A 22,904-nucleotide genomic window follows, 5' to 3' on the forward strand; every position below is an offset into this window, starting at 1 on the left:
AGGAAGGGTAAGGGGGAAGGGGTTGTCTTTTAAAAACGAGCAATTCAGTGTAACTCCCAACTCCCAGGACCAATTCCAACCAGATTTGGTACACATATTCTCTATTTTTGAAAGATGTTTATTGAAAAGGTAGAAGGGCCATAGAAATCTATATAATATATATAACTCAATGTTTGTATGTTTGTGTGTATTCCAGCATAACTTCTGAACCAATTGGCCAGATTCAACCAATTTTGGAATACACATTCTTTTTCTTAAGGAGATGACGATAGTTGTGGTAGGAATGCTCTTTGGAAAAGAGGGAGGGGGTGTGGGGAGGAGTATTGTTAACTTATCGATCAACTAAGTGTAACTTCTGTACCCATTGGAAAAATGATATTTAGAAAACGGGAAGGTTGTGGGGGGACTGGCATTGTTCAGCTCTCAATCACCTCAGTGTAACTTCTGATCTCCCCTTAGCCGATTCCAGCTGAATTTATAATACACGTTCTTCATATTAAGGAGACAACGATAGTGAGTTTAGGAGGGGAGGGTATGGGGGAGTGGTATATTGTCGAAATCGAAATCATGGTTTGCCCGGTGAAAAGCAATGATTCATGTGTTTCCTTCTGGATGGTGAATGTGATCCCTTCTTCAAAAATAGACGTTTGCCCGGAATAAGACATCGGTGTATGTTTTTCCTTCTTTAGAAATATACGTTTACCCGGAATAAGACGATTTTGGGTTTGATCCCTTTTTCAAAATCAGTCTATGTTTTCAAATGAAATCTGCCTTCTTTTAATCAAATGATGAAGTTAATACTTGAAGTTAATAAGAAAACACAATTATCCTGTTGACCAATTGGTTTATTCATTTTCCGATTGTGAAAACTGCTAATCAAACTGGCAATTCCGAGCAAGGCCGGGTACATACAGCTAGTTTTATAATATTTCAGTTTCCAGATTTCGAAATTTGAGGAAAAATACTACCAGCTGAATGGGGTTAGAACGATAAAAGACCTAAAGCTTCCATTTCAAACACTCAACATGGAGGAGATAATTCAAAAGTATCCGCATTGTGGGGATCTGCCAATCGACTCCTACTCAAACTTTCGCCCGTGAATCATCATCGGCCCGAAGCACACTCCAATCGGCTTGGTGTAGAGAAATAAGAAAGGATGTCTAAATGAAGCCATAGCTGACAACACTAGACTGCGGTGGACGATCTTCGGTTGATTCGGAGGCAGCAAAGCTTTGAATTTCGTCCTCTACACCTATCACGTTTGTCAGTGCAGTCTACAATGCGACGAAGACATACATTAAGTGGTAAAGAAATACTTCTCAATTGACAGTCTTGGCATCACAAAACCTGACAAAGGTCCGTTGTCCAATGACGACAAAACATCCTTCATAATCCTGGAATCCCTCGAAAGAAGAATGCTAAGAGACTCAGAAGTCAGAAATGCAGCAAAGATGTCCAAGTACTTGGCAATAGGATATGTAGGTAAACTTGGGGCCATTGGATGGATACTTCGGTCCCGACCAGTTGTGTTCATTTTTGCAATTCTGCTTAAGTTCCATGTTAGAGAATTGGCATAACTGGTCACATACTGGAAATGTACCATCAGATCCTTGTGATAGAAGATGATCAACAATGTCTCAAATTGTTTTCAAAATCAAATTTGTTTTCATTGCTTTGTTTTTTATGGGATGAATATTGGACCTTAGAAACGCCAGGACCATTCTGGCGATTTTTTTCCCTAATATAACTGAAGATCCTTCTTCAAGAAGTGTAGCCAACTGGAATCCAATGGGACGAAGAAATCGGTGATGTCTTGTACGAGAAGTGGGTCTGGTGGCTAAAAGTGTTGCCTCAAATAGAAAGCGTCAGAATTCCACGATGTTTTCGATCGACACTGATTCCCGCCGATTGTGACATACAACTGCATTCGTTCGTACATAGATGCCAGCGAGAACGGCACAGCTGCAGCGGGGTCCGCGACGTTAGGCATTAGTACGTTAGACATAAGGACGTTAGGCATAATGGACATTAGGCATAACGGACGATAGGCGTAAAGTACGTTAGGCACAATGGACGTTAGGCATAATTCTGCCTTCTTTATGTCGTGGGCTATTCTTTGGGTCATTTTATGCATAATATACTTTATGCCTCAGGTTTTAGTTACATTAGTTTTAATGATAATCAGCACAACGGCCGTTCCAAAAATCGAAGTCGAAATCAATCATGCTTATTTGAAAATAGTTCCTAGATTTCGAGTACTGACAAACAAAAGGGCAAATTTAGGCATCGGATAAATCTAGGATGCATGAGCTCTGGTAGAATATTATATATTTTGTATGATTAATTGTATTCGCATACGTTGTACGCACAATAATTTGACACATTTTATGTAACTTATTACAAAAGTATTCCGACTGGAAGAATAGTTTTGGGAAAAAATGGCTTTCTCAGTCTTATATAAACAAAACGATGAGTCACATATTCCATGGATTCCATGTGGATTACTGCAACTCATTGTGACTAGATTCAGTCACACTCAAGCCGCTGTAACCATTTTTGGTGAGTGTACCAGAAAGGCAGAAATGTGTAAATCGAAATGTTGTCGTCAATATTTCATTGAAATCGAAAGCGGCTAGGACTGCATGCACGAATACGAAGGTAACCAAGTAGAATAGAAACAAACATATGATTGCCTCGAACACATGCGGAGATGACCGCTTTCTACAGCTGGTCTGAGATAAAACTTGTTTTGGCGAAACCAAGAGGTGGTGGGTATCAGGTTCCGTTGGTTACGCTCAATAATCGCGAATCGCGTGTACAGCGGACCACCATCACAAACGAATTTGCGAATCATGTGGATCTCATAAAAAACGTGAATCTTGCAGTTAACCTGGCAATAGTGCAGTTCCACCAAGTGATCTATTCGAACGGCTGACATGCGAAATAAAAAAAATGAAGGCCATGAATCTTCAATATGCGTCACAGAAATCTAACATAACAAACGGATGAGAATTGAAAGCAATGGTGCCTTTGCAAAATTTTTGCCGGTAACAAATTAGAGGCTTCTTTGTCAATTACTTCTATATCATTCAAGTTAGGCAACTAGCTTCCTCAACTGAGCTGTATTTTGAATAGGAATTTTCCCATCGCGAGATCGTTCCTGATTCTCATTCAAATAATATTCAAGGTAGCTGTTTTAATTTAAAATAATGATCATTCCAGACAAATTATGAAGAATAATATTTTTTGGTAATTAGTGACAACTTGAACTTAATCATAAGCATTCTCGTGGAGCGTATGAGTAAAACGTGACAATCGAATTGACAAAACATAAATGAAATATTTTCCGCGTCAAATCCGCGCCGACTAAAATCAAATCCGCGCCATTTGCGCGCGACATGAAACCCATTGCGCGCCAAATCCTCGCAACTTAAAACCAAATTCTAAGCAAATATACGTAAAATATCAAAGTTTCCAATATGAGAACTATTCCATTTTCCATATATTCATCTCATGTCGAAACAAAGAGATACAACCGATTTCGTCGCCTCTTTTCAAATTCCTTTTCATTCCTTCGTTTTTCATGTCGGATGAATGTCGGAGCTATGAGATGAGGTCCAGGAACAGTAACTCTATGATTTTAAACTGCAACTTTACATACATTTGTACCAAATTGAAAATAGGACTAAGAAACCCGCAGCTAAACAATCCTTCTAGATGGCCTTATTCACCCCTAGAAGTCGTTGAGCCGAAAATGTCGTTTGATCGAATAGATCATTTGGCCGAAAATCCCGTTTGATTGGAATGGTCTTTTGGTGAAAGAGCCATGTGGCCTGAAAATGTTTTTATTTTCTGTCGAACAAACATTTGACCAAAAGACTTATTCAGACAAACGACTTTTCCAACAAAAACTTTCGGTCGATTGTTCATTTTGCCAATTTCCATTTCGGGCTATTAATTGGTGCTTGTTTGATCGTGTTCCTGCTCGGTATTCAGGTTGTAACGACCCATCGGTCGGCGTGTCACTGCACATCACATACAATGTGTACAACCATAAGTACACTAAGTTCTCGGTTAACTATGGTTCGATACAGCGCCTATCAATTGAAAACAGGGTGTAGATAAACATTTAGCTTTCTAATTTATTTATTGAATGCTCAAACTATTATTTAAGCATTATATCCGTAATATCTACATATCTCGTAATTTGGTTCACGTAGCTGATTGAATTCGTATGCAATATGTACAATATGATTATCCAATGAGCGTTACAATCAAAATAACATTTCACGTGCTCTTAGGTTGACCTTGGGGTCAAATTGTATAAAACTCTGGGGTGAGACTTAGATAATTGTATTCTAGAAGGCGCAGTTACTAGCAACTAATTAGTGTTGCTCCCATTTAAGGCAAATTAAACGGAGATAGGCGAGAAAGCAGGATCTGAAGGATCAGAAATACTACACGTAAGCATTATTTACAACTTAAACATTACTGAACTCTAATGCATAATGCTATTCACAGGAAGGTTTTAATCCAACAGATCCAACAGCAGTTATTAGGGTGAATCCATACTGAGGATCAAGATTGCAAAATAATTCAAGCTTCTATGGAGAAAATTACATAAATAACGCCAAAATAGCCATTTAAAAGCCGTCTGTTGTCTAATTTTCCGTACATGACTTCGGAAGCACTGTTATCAAATTTCATTAAAAAAAACGAAAATTGATAACAGTGCTTCCGAAGTCGTGTACGGACAATTTAGACAAACAGACGGTGCAAGTTAGACTAAACAGACGACGACAAACAACAAAAATATTTTCCCCTTGAAAAAGACACAATCCCCGTGTCGAAACGTCGGGTAAATAAAAAACTCGTTGTAATACAACCGTCTAAGACGAATTAAGTACTCTCCATTTAATTCCACCAATTATTTTCGATATCTTTGCAGATACGTATTTCGACCACAACTGTGTGGTCGTCTTCAGTGTCTCGTACTTGAATCGACTTTCTCGTTGTAATAATTGTAAGAGTAGCCGTTCAATAAATATAATTAAAACGTACAGTTGATCCATAATCAGTAAACTACACGATAGCGACATTTTCAGCCAAAAAGCTTCAGGCAAGATGGGCTGGTTTGTTGGTTTTCGGCCGTTGGCTTTCTGTAAAACGGGTTTTCTCCATTTAAATTTCAAATTTCAACGGTTTCAAATTTTGGGTTTCAACAGGAATTCTTCGTAATTTTCACTGGACGTACGTCTTAGTTTTAACGGAGCACTTTTCTAAATTTCAACGTAAAATTTTGGAAAAATGGAATTTTTAAGGAAATCGTTGGCATTTTCACAAAAAATCTCTAGAGTTTTAACATGATGCTGTTGGATATCTTAGCCGCTTCTTAGCCCTTGTCAAGGCTTGACGTGCTTTACGCCGTTTTTTAACCACGCATTTTGTGGCGTCACTCCACCAATGGATGGCATTCCGTCCTGGGGTTGTGCCAGGGGGAGAAAGTGGAGCACTGAATCCCTACCCCAACATGTGCGACATCTGGATTTGGTTCTTAAATGTAAACAACAGTGTTAATTCTCTACCACCTTTTTGTTATGGCGAGGCAATTTTTATGCACATTTTTGTTTTCGATATTTTATCAAAATTAAACACTCAATCATGCAGCAATATAACGATGTGGTATGCTTGAGATACCTGCTTGATTATAGGGACTCGAAAAAGAATTTATTTGCAGTAACTAACCGAATATAAAAATGTTCACATTAACGATTGCGCCCTAACACCGGTTCTAAGCTTCGATGCAGATTACACGAGCTTTGTTCGCCAGTGACAGGCGTATGAGGCCCTTGGGTTGTGCTGGTGTTTGGGGTGCAGGTATTTGCTACCCGAAAGAATAGCGTCAGTGAATTGAACGACCGAGTTATGCGGTTATCTATCCTCGAAGGAAAATGGAAGAGCCAACGTGCAGTATTGTGGGACTGGTCTGCGTTACCGCGATGAAGATCGTGCTTCCTCTTAAGTTGTTCTTTAAGCTACTTCAAGCCGGATGGGGATCGTTGATATCGCCTCGAATAATTGCTGGTTTTGTAATTCCATAAAAATCATCCCAAGTTTATTCTGCATGTTCGGCAGCATTCAGTTCGAGAGGTAGATGGAAAACCAGGGCAGGTATTGAAAGCGTGAGTGACGCGGACGAGCATTGATCTAATTCAATCATAGCATCCTACACCAGTGAGTGAACATCCTTGCTCAGATGGATACCAAACAACGATTATGAGCGATCGTTGCTGCGTAAATAATGAGCAACATCAGATTTCACCATGCCAAACTTGGTATGGTATCCATGGAAGCTACGACTTGAGCATTTGCGTTACGCATGCTCTACTAGAATAAAACTAAAACATCACAACACATCAGGTGTTCTGCTTCATTCACTCTGCTTTCAAGTTGCTGGGATGGAGGAGAGAAAGTATGAAAGCCTCCCATGCAGTGTATCAGAACTCTATTCTCATAGCGGACTAAATTTTCCTAATGTATGAAAAGATTTTTATAACAGCGAGTCGTAACAACACTCATTGTTAGGTTACCAAATGATGTTACCAGAGGTCTCCCATTGCACAATGGGAAAACGCGAATAAATTCAATATCTCGGTTCGTTGTCGGCGGATTGCGCTGACATTTTGACACAAACCTTAGAACTTTCTGGGGAATCGTGCGAAGGTGGTTAAGTTCACTGCACGAAGCTGCAAGACCTCGTTTTACCCCAATGCACCTTATTTGTTATGTAATTCATAAAGTTCGGAGTTACAAATAATCTACAAAACATAACACATTTGACCTCAAATTCAACTCAACTGCACGATGTTGGGAGTTGAGATCTTGGTGATTTACTTCTCATAATCCTAAAATTGCCTACTAATAACCACATATCACTAGTCTGATCTAGAATTTCCCAGGCAATCGAGTGGAGTTATTTTTGCCCACAGCACGACTAAAGAAGCTAACATATTGCTCATTTTACCCCACATTCTATTATTTTCTAACTATTACCCAAAAGGCCAAGGTCTTCCGGAAAGCATAACAAATAAGGGGCATTAGGGTAAAACGAGGTCTTGCAGCTTCGTGTAGTGAACTTAACCACCTTTGCATTATTCCCCAGAAAGTTCTACGACTTGTGTCAAAATTTCAGCGCAATCCGCCCACTCCGAACCGAAATATTGAATTTATTCGCGTTATGGACATTTTTTTTCCCATTGTGCATTGGTGAGTGATGAAGATCTTTAAACTTTAAATCAACGAACACCAAATTTCAACGATCTAGAAAGCATCATCGATTAGGCCGCAGTAGAGCATCAAGTTGGCATGAATTTAGTCGATTTTTACTCATGATCTGATTTTTTTCAATGCCTGGACCAGGGTGACAGAAAAGGGTCGCGCACTGCAGTCTCACTGCAATTACAGAAAATCTAGTACTCCGACAACGACTGACTGATAGACATTAGCGCCAACTCCAAGGGTTTGATCCATAGCAGCTGGTGTGGTTCGGTGGATTTCTTGCAGCGCGATGACAAAGGGATTTGTTTCATTCACCAGCAGTTCCAAATCGCTGCAGTCAGAATGAAAACCATTTATGTTCCACTGGAGGGTCAGAGTGGTGTTAGGCCGGAGACGGAATTTCGATTCACGGAGGCAAGGTTGGTGGTCGGAGGAGGTGGAGCATCGACTAGAACCCACAATTGTAGGAGATGTGGAAGGCAACATGAAAAAAATGATGTCGGATTTTTACAGTTTTCGGGTGAGTGCCCTAGCAACACATGTCTCACATGCAACTTACTGCAACTCATATGTGACCAGATTTTTGGTATTTTGGACACCTGAATATATTTTGGACTTTTGGCTATATTTTTTCTAATTTAATTCGAAAATATGGTCAGAAATGTGATTATGAAAGAGGTTAAAGCGACACATTATTCCTATTTACCAAAAGGAAGCTATGTCGAAAGCACGCAAAATATAGCCAAAAGTCCAAAATATATTCAGATGTCCAAAATACATCATTTACCCTAGTCACAATTAAGTTGCTGCAACCACATTTTTCTGACTTGTGCTGCTCGGGTGAAAGAACTCCCCTCTCAGAGCTGCAGCAGAGACAGGTTCTTCACCGCAGCTGGCAATGGTTGCGATGAGGCAAGAGGTGGGAGAGAGTGCTATGACTCCTCAGTGTTGGGAAGGATCTTTCGACAGGAATAGCGACTGAGCGTCGGGGGTTGTCCGCCAGTTCCGGTTGGGGTGTAGAGTCAATAAATCTGTTTTATTATTGCAATCGTTTGAAACCTTAAATTGTCCCCTAAAACGTTGTTGAAAAATCCTCGCTTGTAAATCATAGCATAAGCGAGACAACATTTGAGACTCTGTAGTGCTGCGCTCGTGCTGAACCGTGAAACAAGTTCGCTATGTACATGTAACACTTCAGTACCAAAGTTTCTAGATACGATACGACAAAGGTTCGTCACTGGTAAAGGTGCACAAGGGTCTCTGTTATTTAAGGACAATCATTACGGAATCCAAATTAATAAGGACTCGCGTTTTTAAGGGCACATCGCTCACTACGGAAGCAACGCACAACTGTCATTTTTATTATTTCAGGTTTAATGCGAGGCAGCATGCAAACGCGAGTACTTTTTAATTTAAATTCCGTGAAGATTGTCCTTAGGTGATCTACTTTTACGCATGGACAACACGGAAAAAATGTAAAAATATGAACAGCAACTTATAGACGATTTGGCTACTACATTTTGTTTCCTAATAAAAAGTTCATAATGGAAAATTGTACTCCATAACTGTGTTAAGATTGAAAATCGAAGAAGTTTTAATCCTTTTTTTAAAGTTCAATAAAACATCCACCATTATGCATTTTTGTCCTAAAGCATTGATTTTTGTCTTAAAGCATTCATTTTTTGAAGACGTTATGTTGCTGTAACTGCATTGAATGCCTCTCTAAAGTCTAAAGTATCAAGTGTCTAAAGGAATTTATTTGAAAGCTCATTGATTAATTAAATTCTTGAAAATACGTAGGACTTGATGCCCCCTATTTTACCGATAGAATATTTAGTATTTTTAGTATAGATCCTTGAGACAAATGATCATTATGTAGCGAGTTATATTGTGGATTGATAACCGTATGGATTCTGCTGGACGATTTGTTTGTTTTGCCCTCCTAAAGATTTTTTTTTAGCGGCAACGCAAAATTTGAAGAACTTTTCCTAACTATGACCAAATGCAATTTTTTTCACGGCACAAAGCCATAAATATGCTCTATATTGGTCAAAATATCAACATTCAATCACAGTTTTAGAAATATTCGGAATTCAAATTATTGCGTCAATATGGGGACACTTGATCCCTCATTTGACACCCATATAAAAATAGGCTAGAAAATTTAAAAAATATAATTTTTTTCTCAGGCGGCTGCTCTTGAGTAGATTTGATAAAGGGTTGACTCGAAAAAATATTTATTGGGTATATGTCATAAAAATGGGATCAAGCATCCCCAAATCCTAAGCTTGCTTGCGCGGTCGAATTAAATATCAAAAATCGTTCATGAAAGTCGAAAAATCTGCGTATTTTGGAGGTAAAATATTCAAAAAATCAGATAGCACCTTTCTACTTTTATCAAAGCAAGCTCTTGGAGAGGGATCAATTCCCCCGAATATTTTTTAATTCGATTTTTGACAGCACTCCAAAAAAAGTTCTGTAACAATAACAACAACAATTCACAGACTGTCACACATCAGTAAAGTGGAATTATATATTTTTCTTCGAAAATCGCATAAGTTTAACCATTTTTGGCCATGGTGCATTGGATATTAGAAAAGTCTAGTTTTCCAGTCTCCCCTATAGACCTGTGCGCCGAAGTATTTGTGAACGGCGGCGGCGTGAATCGGCGTGAAGAATTTTGAGCCTAGAAAAAAAATCACGCAGCAAGGCATCTCATGCTTTTCATGAATTTTAGGGTTTTTTGTACAATTGCTAGCCTCAGTCAGACTGACGGGGGAACATTCTAATAGCTATTGCTTGTATCTCCACAGTAAAAGTTTACATTACATCCTCCACTAGGACATTTCGGCATCACAGCACATAAGTTCATTGGAAAGTACTTCGGATATGAATCCAGAAATTCGTGTGGAAATTCCTCAAGATATTCCTCAGAAAATTCGAGAAAGGAATTCTAAGAATTAATTTAAAATTTCCCTAATGAATTTCTTCAGAATTTCCACCAAGAATTCACTTGAAAATTTATTAGGGTATTTCTTCGGAAATTCTTTACGAAATTTCTTCAAAAGTTCCATCAGAGATTTCCTTCTACTTGAGGGATTTCTTCGGAAATTCTTCTACGGAGTCTTTTGGGAATTTCTTCAGTAATTCATTCGAAACTATTTTTAGGGATTCCTTTGAAATTCCTTTAAGTTTTAGATACCCATGGAGAATCCTTCAAGAAGTTCTATGAGAATACCTAAGGACACTGTTTTAGGAATGCATTCAAAAATCCATCTGGGAGGAATCCTTCAGAAATTTCTAATAGAAAATCTTCCAATAATTCCTCAAAACATTTCTTCGGAAACCTAAGGACGATATTTTTGTTATACTTTCGAAATTTCCCTCTGGAATTTATTTGAAAAATTTCTTCAGGACTTCTTTTCAAATTTCTTATAGGAATCCCTTCGGATATTCCTTTAGCAAACTATTCCAGAAATTCCTGTAGACCTTCGAAAATTTCGTTTTAAATTACTTTAAGAATTATTTCGGGAATCTCTTCAGAATTTCTATTGCGAAATCTTCGGATTTTTTTTTGTAAATTCCTTCATTTTTTTTAAAACGTTTTTAAGTGTTTTTTTTATTTGAAAATGAAGTTTAAGTTTGACTCTCAAATACCTTTAGAAATTTCTCCAAGTTCGAATTCTTTCCGGAACTATTATGTATGGTTTACTGAAGTAATTTCCTAAAGACTTCTTGGAGGAAGTTCCAAAAGAATTTCTAAAAATATTTCAAATCCCCTTCCGGAGGGATTTCTGAAGGAATCCCTGGATAAATGTCCAAATTAATTCTTGGTGGCTTTTCTAAAGAGATTTTCGGAGAAATTCCTGAAGAAATTTCCGACTCAATTGTTGAAGGAATAACCGAAAAAGAACCTGAAAGGATTTTCGAACAGAATTTTAAAATGAGTATCTGAAGGAGTATTCGAAGGAATTCTGAAAGTAATTTTCGAAGGAATTTTGAATGGATTTTCCAAACAGCTATTGAAATTTACATAGAAATTCCTATGTTTCTCCTGGAATTTCTTCAAAAACCCGGACAGTAGTAAAACAAATTCAGTTTTGACTCTAGAATCAAAATTACATGCCAAGAAAAACTCCCAAAATATCGAGATTGCAGGGCTGGTAGCGACCAATGTCGTTCAAAATAGTGACTTTAGTGACCAATGCTGACGAAAAAAGAGACCAAATAGTGACTTTCAGTTCCAGAAAGAATGACCAAATAGTCACTTTCAGTTGAAGTGACAAAAAATTGACTTTTATGTGGCAATGGTACTCATTTAATTATTTTTCAGACATAGAATTATTTCGACTCATCACGTTTATAAGTCTGTGGTCGGAATCTCTGTTGTTATGGAAAATATAGCAACGTTATATAGAATTTTAAAAACTAACTTTCTTTATAAAACTTGTAAAAATGCATCCCACTTTAATGTATATTCATAAAGGGAACTGTTCCGTTTTCCATTTCACTAAACATATATTCATCTCATCGCGAAACAAACAAATACAGCACAATCTTCATTGTAACTTTTCACAAACATGTATGCTCACTGTATAATTCCAAGAATAAGCAACAAATTGAATTCATTTTTATTGCTTTGTTTTTCTTGGAATAAACATAGGAGCTATGGGATGAAGTCGAGGAGCAGTAAATCTACAATATGATATCATGAATTTTACGAACATAAATGGACAACTTACTAGTAAGCATAATAAGAAAGTGACCGAGGAAAGTTTCCTACAAGCGTTGCCAGACTAGTTTTTACGCGGGTTAAATTCCACATAAGTTTACAAAGTTTACGGGAAATACCAATCACCAGCGTAAAAAACGACTCCATTGTACGAAACATGCTAGTTTACTGGGTAAACAATTGAGTGGGAGAAGCAAAAGGGTGTAAGTGACATTTTGGTCAACTTTGAGTTGACTATAGCAAAAAATGCTTAGGTTTTAGAACTTTGCGTCAATATATTGATATACTTAGTAGGGTATTTGTAAAAAAATAAAATTTCCCGGTATATATGATATTTTTAAAATCTTCATACGACTTGTATGAAAAAATATTGAAAAACTTACCAGTCATTTTTCTCAAAACTAAGATTTTGTCACTCAATTAAGGGTTTGCCCTCTTATGATTTCAAAAATATTAAGGAAACTCGTAAGCTTCATTACTTCAAGCAAATTCAATGAATCAAACTCAATGAAAAAATGAGAATGTTTAAAAATCTTATCAAGCATAAGTTTTAAGAAAAAAAAAAAAAGGAAAAAAACAAGCAAGAACAAAACTTGTTTATACATTCTAAAAGCTTTGTACGGCAATCGAAATTATAATTTATTTAACAAAAAAAACAACAATCTTCTCCCCGTCTCATAAAACTGTAATATTTGCGTCGAAATTATGTTATTTTAGAATTAGTTACAGCACAGATTCTTGCCAGAGATCAAATAATCATTTCAAAATCTATTTTTTGTTGATGACATGTCTGAACAAGAAGTTTGTTCGGAATATCATACGGTGTGTGTCATCAAAATTTTTAAACATTCACGATTTTTTATATTTGAGTATCCAAAATTTATGCATTTTCAGTTTCAGATGTATATCATCTGAATATATTTTTAAAAATTCACAAGTATTGATACGTAATCAATAACACAGATGCAGATTTCAATATTTCGATTCATATTATGTTACAAAATTGATATATTTATTTGTTGCAAAAAATGGGAAGCATGCATGTTTGCTTAAGGAATGCATTAATGACCTTTCGACCAACTCTTGCTCACTTTCAGTTTCCTCGAAACACTGGAAAGTATATCTAAAATTGAAAATATTAATCTAAACGTAAACAGTTCAATTGATATGAACTGAAAATTAATAGTTTTTGAAAAAACTTATAAAATCAACAAATCCCTGTGGGCATTCTGTTTGCATCACTTATAGTTTATAAACTATGACATGAAACCCTTTCAATAAATTATTATCGAAAATCCCATAAGAACACCAAGTTAAACGGTTGGCCAAGTTTCAAAGCGAATATTAAGTCACGAAGAAGTTAAGAGCAAATTTCGGACAAAAAGGCACTTAGCGGTCATTTTTTTCCGATCCGTCATTCAATTTCCGCCATGAACTCTAGGAATTGGCCAAAATTAAAATTAACCAAAAGTTTCAAAATAGTTGAAAATAGTGACTTTAGTGATTTGAGCTCGAAAAAAAGAGACTTTTTAGTGACTTGCCCAAAAAAGTGACCTAGTCACTAAAAAGTGACCCGCTACCACGCCTGAGATTGCGGATATCCGAATATTCTCAAGAATTCATTGGGAACTTACTGCAGGAGCTCCTTCAAAAATTTATACATATTTTTTTTCGTAAATACATTAGATAATTCTTCAGGAAATTTATTCGGTAAGTCATCAAGAAACTCATTCTAGTATACCTTCAAAAATTCCGTCAGGAATTCGATCGGGAATTCCTTCAAAAAACCTCCACAAATGAAACAAATTTTTCTGAAGATTCTTAAAAATCTCTCCTACAAATAATTCTGATAGTGAGCAATTTTCAAAGGAACTTCTAAAGGAATAACCGACATGCTTAAATCTCTTAAAGAATTTCTTTGGACATTCCTCCAAAAATTCCTTCGGAATTTTGTCCAGGGATTCCTTCAGGAAATCTTCCAGACGGAGATAACTTCCGAAATTCCTCAAGACTCTAAGAATTTTCTTCAGGTATTCCTTCAGAACTTCCTCCAGGACTTCCTTCGGAAATAATTTCAGGAAACCCAAGAAATTTCTTTGGAAATTGTTTATCAAATTAAATCGAAACCGTTATTTATAGAACAGTTCTGGCTATTTAAGTTCAAGGAGAATGAAGGAAATGTTCAATTTGGTGGGTCACGTGCCCCATCGTGCTCCAGCTTCAGAAGCCAAGTTACCAGCCAATAAGATCTTGGGTGATCTAACATTTAACACGCCAATGCGGGTGTAAGTGACAGAGATAGAAGCAAACAAGTCTGCTAAAGGTATAACAGCTATTTAATTAATGCCTGATAGGTTGCCTTGGTTCGGCAGATGCAAACGATCTGCATACTGTGATTTTTGTGTTGGGCAATCATCGGCGTGAAATACGAAATACGGCGGCGTCGAGCCAACCGGCGTATGGCGCGCCGCCGACACCTTGACCGGCGTCGGCGTACGACAATAAGTATCGGCGGCGGCGGCGTGGCGCGGCGGCGCACAGGTCTACTCCCCTATCGTTTCCATTTTTTGTTTTTATAGAAGTTTGAAAAGAATCCTCCAGTTCCATTAGAATCAAGGGATAGTTTCTTCAGAAATTCCAAAAAAACTTTAATCGTTTTTTATTAATGATCATCTTCAAAATCCCACCCGATAGCCAAGTTCATTTTTGAGGCCAGATACTCACGTACAAAGCTAATGCGTATTATGAGGTGTGAAGAAATACCACTAAATAGGTTCTAAAGATAAATTCCTATCAGGTAAAACCCACTTTTATCTTTACTGCTTTGCAGTATGCCTATAAATATTGTGGTGGTTAGTTATGATGCTCTACGGTTATTAAGATTGACGATGATGTGGTCAGTTATGATGCTCTACGATTTATTAAGTAGATATCATAGAAAGGGGATCAAGTCTCCCCAAATTCTAAGCTTGCATGCGCGGTCGAATTTCATATCAAAAATCGTTCATGAATACGCACAGCAAAACGAAAAATCTGCGTATTTTGGAGGATAAATGTTCAAAAAATCAGATAGTACCTTTCTATTTTTACCAAAGCAAGTTCTTGAGGAGGGAGCAGTTCCCCCCGAATATTTTTAAATTCGATTTTTGACAGAACTCCATAAGTCGATTATGTATCAATAATAACAACAATTTACAGACAGTCACACATCAGTAAAGTTGAATTATATATTTCTTAGCGAGTCTGTCCCGCGTAACCGCGTAAGTTTATTCATTTTTGGCTGTGATGCATCGGATATTAGAAAAGGGGTCAAATCTCCCCAATCGTTTCCAGTTAAAAAAGAAATCTCCAGTTCCTCTAGAATCAAGGGATAGTTGCTTCAGAAATTCCAACAAAATCCCTTAATCGTTTTCTATCTTCAAAATCTCACTCGGTAGCCAAGTTCATTTTTGAGGTCAGATACTTACCTATTTGTGAAGTTACAAAGCGCTGGAATTAAATGCTAATACGTGTTATGAGGTGTGAAGAAATACCACTAAATAGGTTCGAAAAATAAATTTCTATTAGGTAAAAACCACTTTTTATCTTTATTGCTTTGCAGCTTGCGTAGATTTATTGTGGTGGTCAGTTATGATGCTCTTCGATGTATGGAGATTGGTGCCAACAAAAACGTAAAATAAGAGTGACCTTTTTTTTGGATTTGTTGCGTTCTCCTTAAACCATGCTGTGATTCTGATATGGTGTTGGTGATGTAGTCTCGCCGATGTTCAGTCATTATCTACCAATTGTCATCAACCAAAATAGCATTCATGCCGGGTGAAATTAAAATGATTATATACAACCTTTGTTTAAATGAGAAAATGTGTTAATTACTTTGTCGCGGATTGGTGGACACCTGTTCAGAATCTTTCCGCCAACTGGGGGTCTGTTTTCGATGCACCTGCTCAGACTCTATCGGCACAGTAACAGATTCCAAAGTATCATCTTCATCGCCGTTATAACCATCATCATCATCGTGATTTAGCATTTTATGTATCGACCTCATCTGATCTATGCATGCGGTACCGGTTTTTCGAAATAGCGTGCCTTCTATTTACAACCATTTGGTGCTACAACGCTGCGGTGCCATCCCATGAGGTAAAACTCTTTTTTTCTCAGTTGTATCGACAATCTTATTAGGCACATATAGCGAGTCGTTTACAGATCATGCGCTAAGTTGATGTCGTATGAAGGCGCTAATCACTAGCGCTTATCAATCAGCATGATACATAAAATCATCGATCAAACATAATTTATAAATTAGCGCATATCATAACCGGACACAAGCATCGGTGGTTCAGTGGTAGAATGCTCGCCTGCCACGCGGGCGGCCCGGGTTCGATTCCCGGCCGATGCAACTCGTTTTTTGCCATTACTCGCAATTTTCTCCACTAGTTTTCACTTCGTAACAAAACACGATTAACACAAATCGTTTTACTTTTCAGTCGAATTATCATATAGGTATACCATTAGAACAAGCTCCCCCCAATACGTATGATCGTGGAAAGGTGATTTTAATTGCACGTGCGGTTCCCACGAGAGGCTGTAAAATGAGTGATGATATAGCAAAGGGTAAGCAGCTGCAGCAGCAACAGCAGCTGGATAAATTGGAACAAAAGCTTGTGAAGGAGTCGCAAACGAAACCAAAGAAGAAAAGTACAATTATGGATAAATTAAGATACTTTAAGAACAACATCACTGTGGAGCCGATAGTGGCATGCTACATCATGCCCAGCGTGTTGGCCGGACTGGCCACGCAGAATCTCAATCTGGAGAAAGCTTGCCGAGTGAATCTAAACTACGGGGATGTGGTATGCGATGCGCTAACCAGGCGAGAGACTGCCAATTTCACTACGTAAGTACGCATAGAATTACGCCGAACACTAACAAGCGCATCATTATCTTGATTCTATTAATCGTTACCCACATACAGGGAGGAAGCGGTGGTGCAACAGATGGTGGCCCGAATGGCCGGCTGGAAAACCGTCCTACAGAGCTCGTTACCCTGCATGTTGATTCTGTTCTGGGGTGCGTGGAGTGATCGCCATGGCCGCCGGAAGCCCTGCATTCTGATACCGATCGTTGGTGAATTTATGACGGCCGTTGGTCTCATCCTGTGCACCTACTTCGAGTGGCTCCCAATGGAGGTGGCCGCCGTTACGGAAGCTCTGTTCCCGGCGCTGACCGGCGGTTGGTTCACGATGTTTATGGGCGTCTTCAGCTACATTGCGGACGTGACCAGCACCGAGGAGCGGACCCTGCGCATCGGTATCGTCAACCTGTGCTTCTCGTTGGGTGTTCCCATTGGGATGGCTTTCAGTGGAGTTCTGCTCAAGTGAGTAATACTTCCCTCGCGTATATTACTTTGCGTGAAGCTAATTTATATGCTCGTCTCGTTCATGCCGGTGCGGCTTGATACGCAATTTCGGATTGTTATTATTTCCGGCAGTCGACAAGTTTGGGACGCGTGCCATAGGTTTCTGGAAATGAGTGTGATATATTCGACAAAAGTAGCACGGAATTGATTGCTTGCTGAAGTGAAGAGGAAAACTGATTGAGGGCTCGGGTTACTGCCCGAAATTCAAATGTGATAGGAATTAATTGTTATTTGTACAGGATGTGTAAGAGTTTTTATGTTGATGATTTTTATGTTGATTATTCAAAAAAATCACATTAATATATTCTAAACTATGCGGTCTGATAGCATTTCATGAATTTCGTAAAATTTCAACGATTAAAGAAAAAAATCTAAGAAGAATCTTCGAAAGAACTTCTTGTGGATATTCAGGAAAAATCCAGTAACGAAATTTTCTGTAATAACTTTGAAATTACTTCATACAATCCTGATGAAGTGTTGGAATTCCGAGGGATTTTCAAACAATTCTCGTAAACATTAAGAAGAATCTCTCGTTGAATCTGTGGAAAATTGTGATGGAAATTAGTACGAATTAATAAAAAAAACAATCTCCAGTCTAAATTTTGAAAAGAGTTTCTTAAATCACTGAAGATATTCTCACGGGAGTTCTCTGTCTGAAAAAGCAATTACGTAAATGGTTTTCGGTGGAAAAAAGTGCACCTTTCGTCTGATTTTTACCAGAGATTTATGTTGTTGACCAGTGACTAGGACCGGTCACTACAGCTCAGTATATAAATCTGCAAATTTCACAAGAAATCAATGTTCATGCAAGAAAATCTTAGGTTTCAAAAGTCAACCATTTTTAAAAAAAAGTTGAAGATGTACAAAATTCTGGTAATGCGTATAAAAAAGGTTATGTCATAAAGAAGCTTACATTTAGAAAATCAAAATGAAAAAAATGCTGCAGTGTTCCAGACACACTCAAATTCCTAAAGCAATCTAGGTTTTATAAATTAGTTCACGGTTTTATAAGTTATCACTGTTCGAACGAATCATGTACATTTACATCGAATATCATGCACATAATTGGAGCATGATAACGGATAGAAATTTACATTTCATTTTATTTTTACATCACTTAACATCTCAAATTTATGTGTTGTTTTAAATTTACATGTTCTATTTTATGCTATATAAATAAAAAACGGTTAACATGAGAATCGAACTCAGGTCCGCAGAGTGATAGTCCCAAGATTTTTTTATGTACAGGTTATCCGACTTGTCAATATCCCCAACTCAGCCATCTTGGATTTGTGTATGGAATTTATGCTCGTTTGTTTACGTTTTGCACTGAAAATGTATGTTTCCCCCCCGCGCTGGTTATTCCCATCTACTGACGAAGTCGGATAACCTGTACATAAAAAAGTCTTGGATATCCCGTTCTGATACCACTCTACCGTCTTCACTTCATGAAACTAACGTTGCCCAAAAAGTAACAGGTTCTGAGTTATGGTGATTCAAACATACAGTATCGAACCCGTCGTGATCGGCTAGGTAGTTCTGGCTAGGTAATGTAAATTTACATGCTCTGAGTAAGCGCATGCGTTTCGTCAAGGAGAAATATCTGACTGGATAAAGTGCAAGAATTTGAAGTTTTTTCCACAGATTTGAGTGCACGCTTGATGAAATACACCGATGAAATGACGCATCATGGATGTTGCTTTGTAGTCGTAATGGAAAATCTTCACTTTAGTATGATGGTGGTCGAAAACGAAGGTTTCCCGCTGCATTTGCAGCTGCCTTGATGGAATTGTTTGTTTTGTTTACATTCTACCGAGATCGTCGCAAGCGTGGCCATCTTTTGTTTCTGTTCACATAATATCATGTAAACTTAATGGTTTATAAATGAATTTTCAGGGTGAATAAAGTATTGTTTTCAACAGAGTGTAGTTATATTGGTTAGGTGATGTATTTATACGGTTTAATTCATGCTCTGTTTATGTGCATGATTTACAACGCATAATTACATTGAGAAAACGATTACATGAGCTGCATTTACATTAGTTTTATTGATTACATTACCAGTAAAAGTCAATTTTTTTTGCAGTGAGTCTTGAAATTGTATTCCAAAACAAATATTAAAAACCAAAATAATATAAAATAATTCAAGAACACTCAAAGGTCTACCAAGACAACTGGGCTCAATACAAAGCCAAAAGTAGCCTATGGGGTTCATACATGCTCTTAGCGGCCATGTGCATGATTCACGGTCTAGATATGTCCAAACCGGGTGTTCTAAGTTAGCTAAATCATTCTGGAGTTCAGACAAATTGGTCTACCAAAGCAACAGGTCAATAACAACCCATTGTGTTCGTACAGTGCCTTGGAGGTCATACACATGACTGATATTTACAAGTTCTCCAAATCATTCTGGAGTTCAGACCAACTGATCTACCATATCAACTGGGCTTGATACAAAACAAATAGGAACCCATGGTGTCCATATATGCCCATACAAGCCATACGCATGACTTGGGATTTTGTTATGTCCAAATTGAATGTTAAAAATTTTCCAAATCATTTAAGTTTAAGAGTTTAAACCAATAGATCATTTAAGTCAACTGGGCTCGGTTTAAAGCCAGTAGCATTCCATGATGTCCCTAGAGACTCTTTGAGACCATGTGCATAATTTACATTTTGGATATTGTGTGGCAGCGAAATAGCACTTGCCATTTACTATACAAAACAAATACTAAATTACTTTGAAACCATCGAAGTAGGCTCAATGCGAACCATACCTGACAGTCACATTATTAGCAATCAAAGCAATCGGGCAATGTGTCGATAGCCACATGCAGTGAACCATCAAATGGCATAAGGTGTTGGAAGTGCACGTGGCTCCCGCTTGCCTACAGTCAGATTACACTGCACATTTGGCGATCCTGCCAGATTTTTAGCATATTAAAAATACTGTTGAATGAAGCAAGCAGGAGCACCTAAATATGAATAAATTAAGTGGTTTCTCTAAGTGTTGTGATAAAAAAAAAAGCTGTGAAAAAAGGTAACAAAAAAAAAATAGATGAATGTGGATATTTGGTGAGTACATTTGAGAAAATAAATTATTAGTTGAATTAACAAAAAACTGGACCCGTTAACGCGAAATCCTTACTTAATTTAATAGCCGGTTAAACGGTCGCTCGATGAAAAGGTGAAATGTTTAAGTTTCTTTTCAGTTGAACTTTTTCATTGGCGTGCGGAAAACTTTTGCAATCTCAATCACGTTTATAGGCTTAAGAATCCTATTTCGGATGGGCATCGCGATGCCCAAGAGCATCGAGAGCCGCAAGCATAGAAAACTACGAATTTTGTATTAAAAAAAAAATGTTATAGGTTTTATATTTGTCCAGTGTTTGGAGATTCTCCTCAGATTTAACCCTTATTTTGTAATAATTTCAAGCAAAGAAATAGACAAATAAAACTTTTCGACTAAAGCATTTTGTTGCAAGTCCAGATTCATCTTTGAAAAGTTGAAAAAAAGTTAAGCGCACTTGTAGGGCGGCTAACGAATGAAGCTTCTCCTGATAATGGTATCAATTTTGATAGCAGTATTATGTTGCGTCGAGTTATTAACATATTTAATACATAAATTAAAACTAGCCATGCTTAGAAGTGTTCAGTACGAGTTGTTTTGATTTTTGAATGAGCGCGAGTGGTGCTCGCATAAAGTGCTCAGTACGAGTTGTTTTGATTTTTGAATGAGCGCGAGTGGTGCTCGCATAAAGTGCTCAGTGCGACTTAGTGTTGCTAATCTTCGTAAAGAGCGCGAGAGGTGCTCGCATAAAGTGCTTGTTTCGAGTTAGTGTTGAAAATTTTTGTATGAGTGTCCGCATTAAGTGCTGAGTGCAATTTAGGAATAAGCATATACAATCGCCTCTACACATCTCGATATTGAAGGGACCATCGAGATAGAGAGAGATCGAGGAATCGAAGGAAAACTGAAATGGGTACTAGATCCAAAAAAGCCCTTTGCTATGAAAAAACGACAACACAATAAATGTCATTTCTTGTTGTTGATATGTTTGTTATTGTCCAAAGATTGTCTAGTAGCCTGAAACATTTTGAACATATCGACATAAGGAGAGTGAATCCAGAACAAAATATAGAGATAGGGAGTTTATCGAGATGTAGAATTCCCAAATGTATGTAGATTGAACGGATTGCCCAGGTACCCCACAGGCTCCGTTAAAGGCCTAGCTTATTATTTCACCCCCCTGGCCATGCATCCCCTCGGCACGGGTCGCTTGACGCCTTGGGATTAGGGGTTAGGGACGATGGTCCCGGTCTAACTCGCAGTGGCCATGGGGAGGGCTCGTCAAGCCCTTGGACAAAGTCCCTGCTGCCCCCAGATTGAACGGACCGAGGAAACCATTGAGATAGGGAGAGATATCGAGATACAGAACATCGAGATATAGAGAGTCGATTGTAATTACGTTTAGTGTAGTAAGACACAGTCAGTTGTATTCTAACATTAATGACCCAGGAGGCCCTTGAAAAACAGTAGTTATTTACAATATTTGCAATATTTACAATACAAGATGACATGTGGTGTCACTAAGCGTTTGAAAAAAAAAAAATCATTCTGCATATACAATAGTTTGCTCTAAGGCTTAATGTACCTTATGCAAATTTCAGGAAGATAACAGTATTTATGAAAGTTCAAATAAATAGGGCCAGTGAAGAATGGAGAAGCAAGAAAAGCTACGTCATTGTCAACAGCATATTTGGAAATCCCAGACATTTAGATTCAGCAACTTACTGATATGTAATTGAAATACAATCTTTGTAAAAATCTAGCAAAAACGTCATCCCAAAACATTTGATTTTGATTCCTTTGTTTGGTCATTAGGGTAATAATTTGACTAGCTGATTTCAACGAGTATGTAATGTATGGTAATGTTAAATATAATTAACGGGCTAATACTTTGGTTCTTATGGGCATAGTGGAGTATTGTAAAACTAAACTTTTTTTTCCAAAAAAATCCGGAGAAGAGGGGAAATGTGTGGCAGCGAAATAGCACTTGCCATTTACTATACAAAGTAAATACTAAATTACTTTGAAACCATCGAAGTAGGCTCAATGCGAACCATACCTGACAGTCACATTATTAGCAATCAAAGCAATCGGGCAATGAGTCGATAGCCACATGCAGTGAACTATCATATGGCATAAGGCGTTGGAAGTGCACGTGGCTCCCGCTTGCCTACAGTCAAATTACACTGCACAGATATATCCAATTTACGATCTAGATATGTTCAAATCGGATGTTCTAAGTTCTCCAAATCATTCTGGAATTCAGACGAATTGGTTTACCAAAATTACTGGGCTCGACATCAAGTCAATAACAACCCATATAGGCCCTTAGAGGCCATGATTTACTATCTATTTATGTCCGAAACGGATGTTCTAAGTTCTCCAAAAACTGTTCTCCAAAAAATCTT

The 22,904-nt window shown here is 37.7% G+C and overlaps 1 protein-coding gene and 1 non-coding gene across 2 annotated transcripts in view; both read left to right on the top strand.

Annotated features, from left to right (window-relative positions):
- The window catches only part of LOC134205450 (probable peptidoglycan muropeptide transporter SLC46), a 105,280-nt gene that overhangs the window by 73,689 nt on the left and 8,687 nt on the right, over window positions 1-22,904 (top strand). Inside the window, exons 2-3 of the mRNA XM_062680700.1 lie at window positions 16,495-16,904; window positions 16,983-17,384. Of these exons, the coding sequence (XP_062536684.1) occupies window positions 16,600-16,904; window positions 16,983-17,384 (707 nt within the window). The 5' untranslated portion in view covers window positions 16,495-16,599. The remainder of the gene's footprint in view (window positions 1-16,494; window positions 16,905-16,982; window positions 17,385-22,904) is intronic.
- On the top strand, window positions 16,336-16,406 carry Trnag-gcc (transfer RNA glycine (anticodon GCC)). The gene has a single exon. It is a non-coding gene; the product is annotated as a tRNA-Gly (tRNA).

Source organism: Armigeres subalbatus, chromosome 1 (assembly GCF_024139115.2).
Source record: "Armigeres subalbatus isolate Guangzhou_Male chromosome 1, GZ_Asu_2, whole genome shotgun sequence".
Lineage (NCBI taxonomy): Eukaryota > Metazoa > Arthropoda > Insecta > Diptera > Culicidae > Armigeres > Armigeres subalbatus.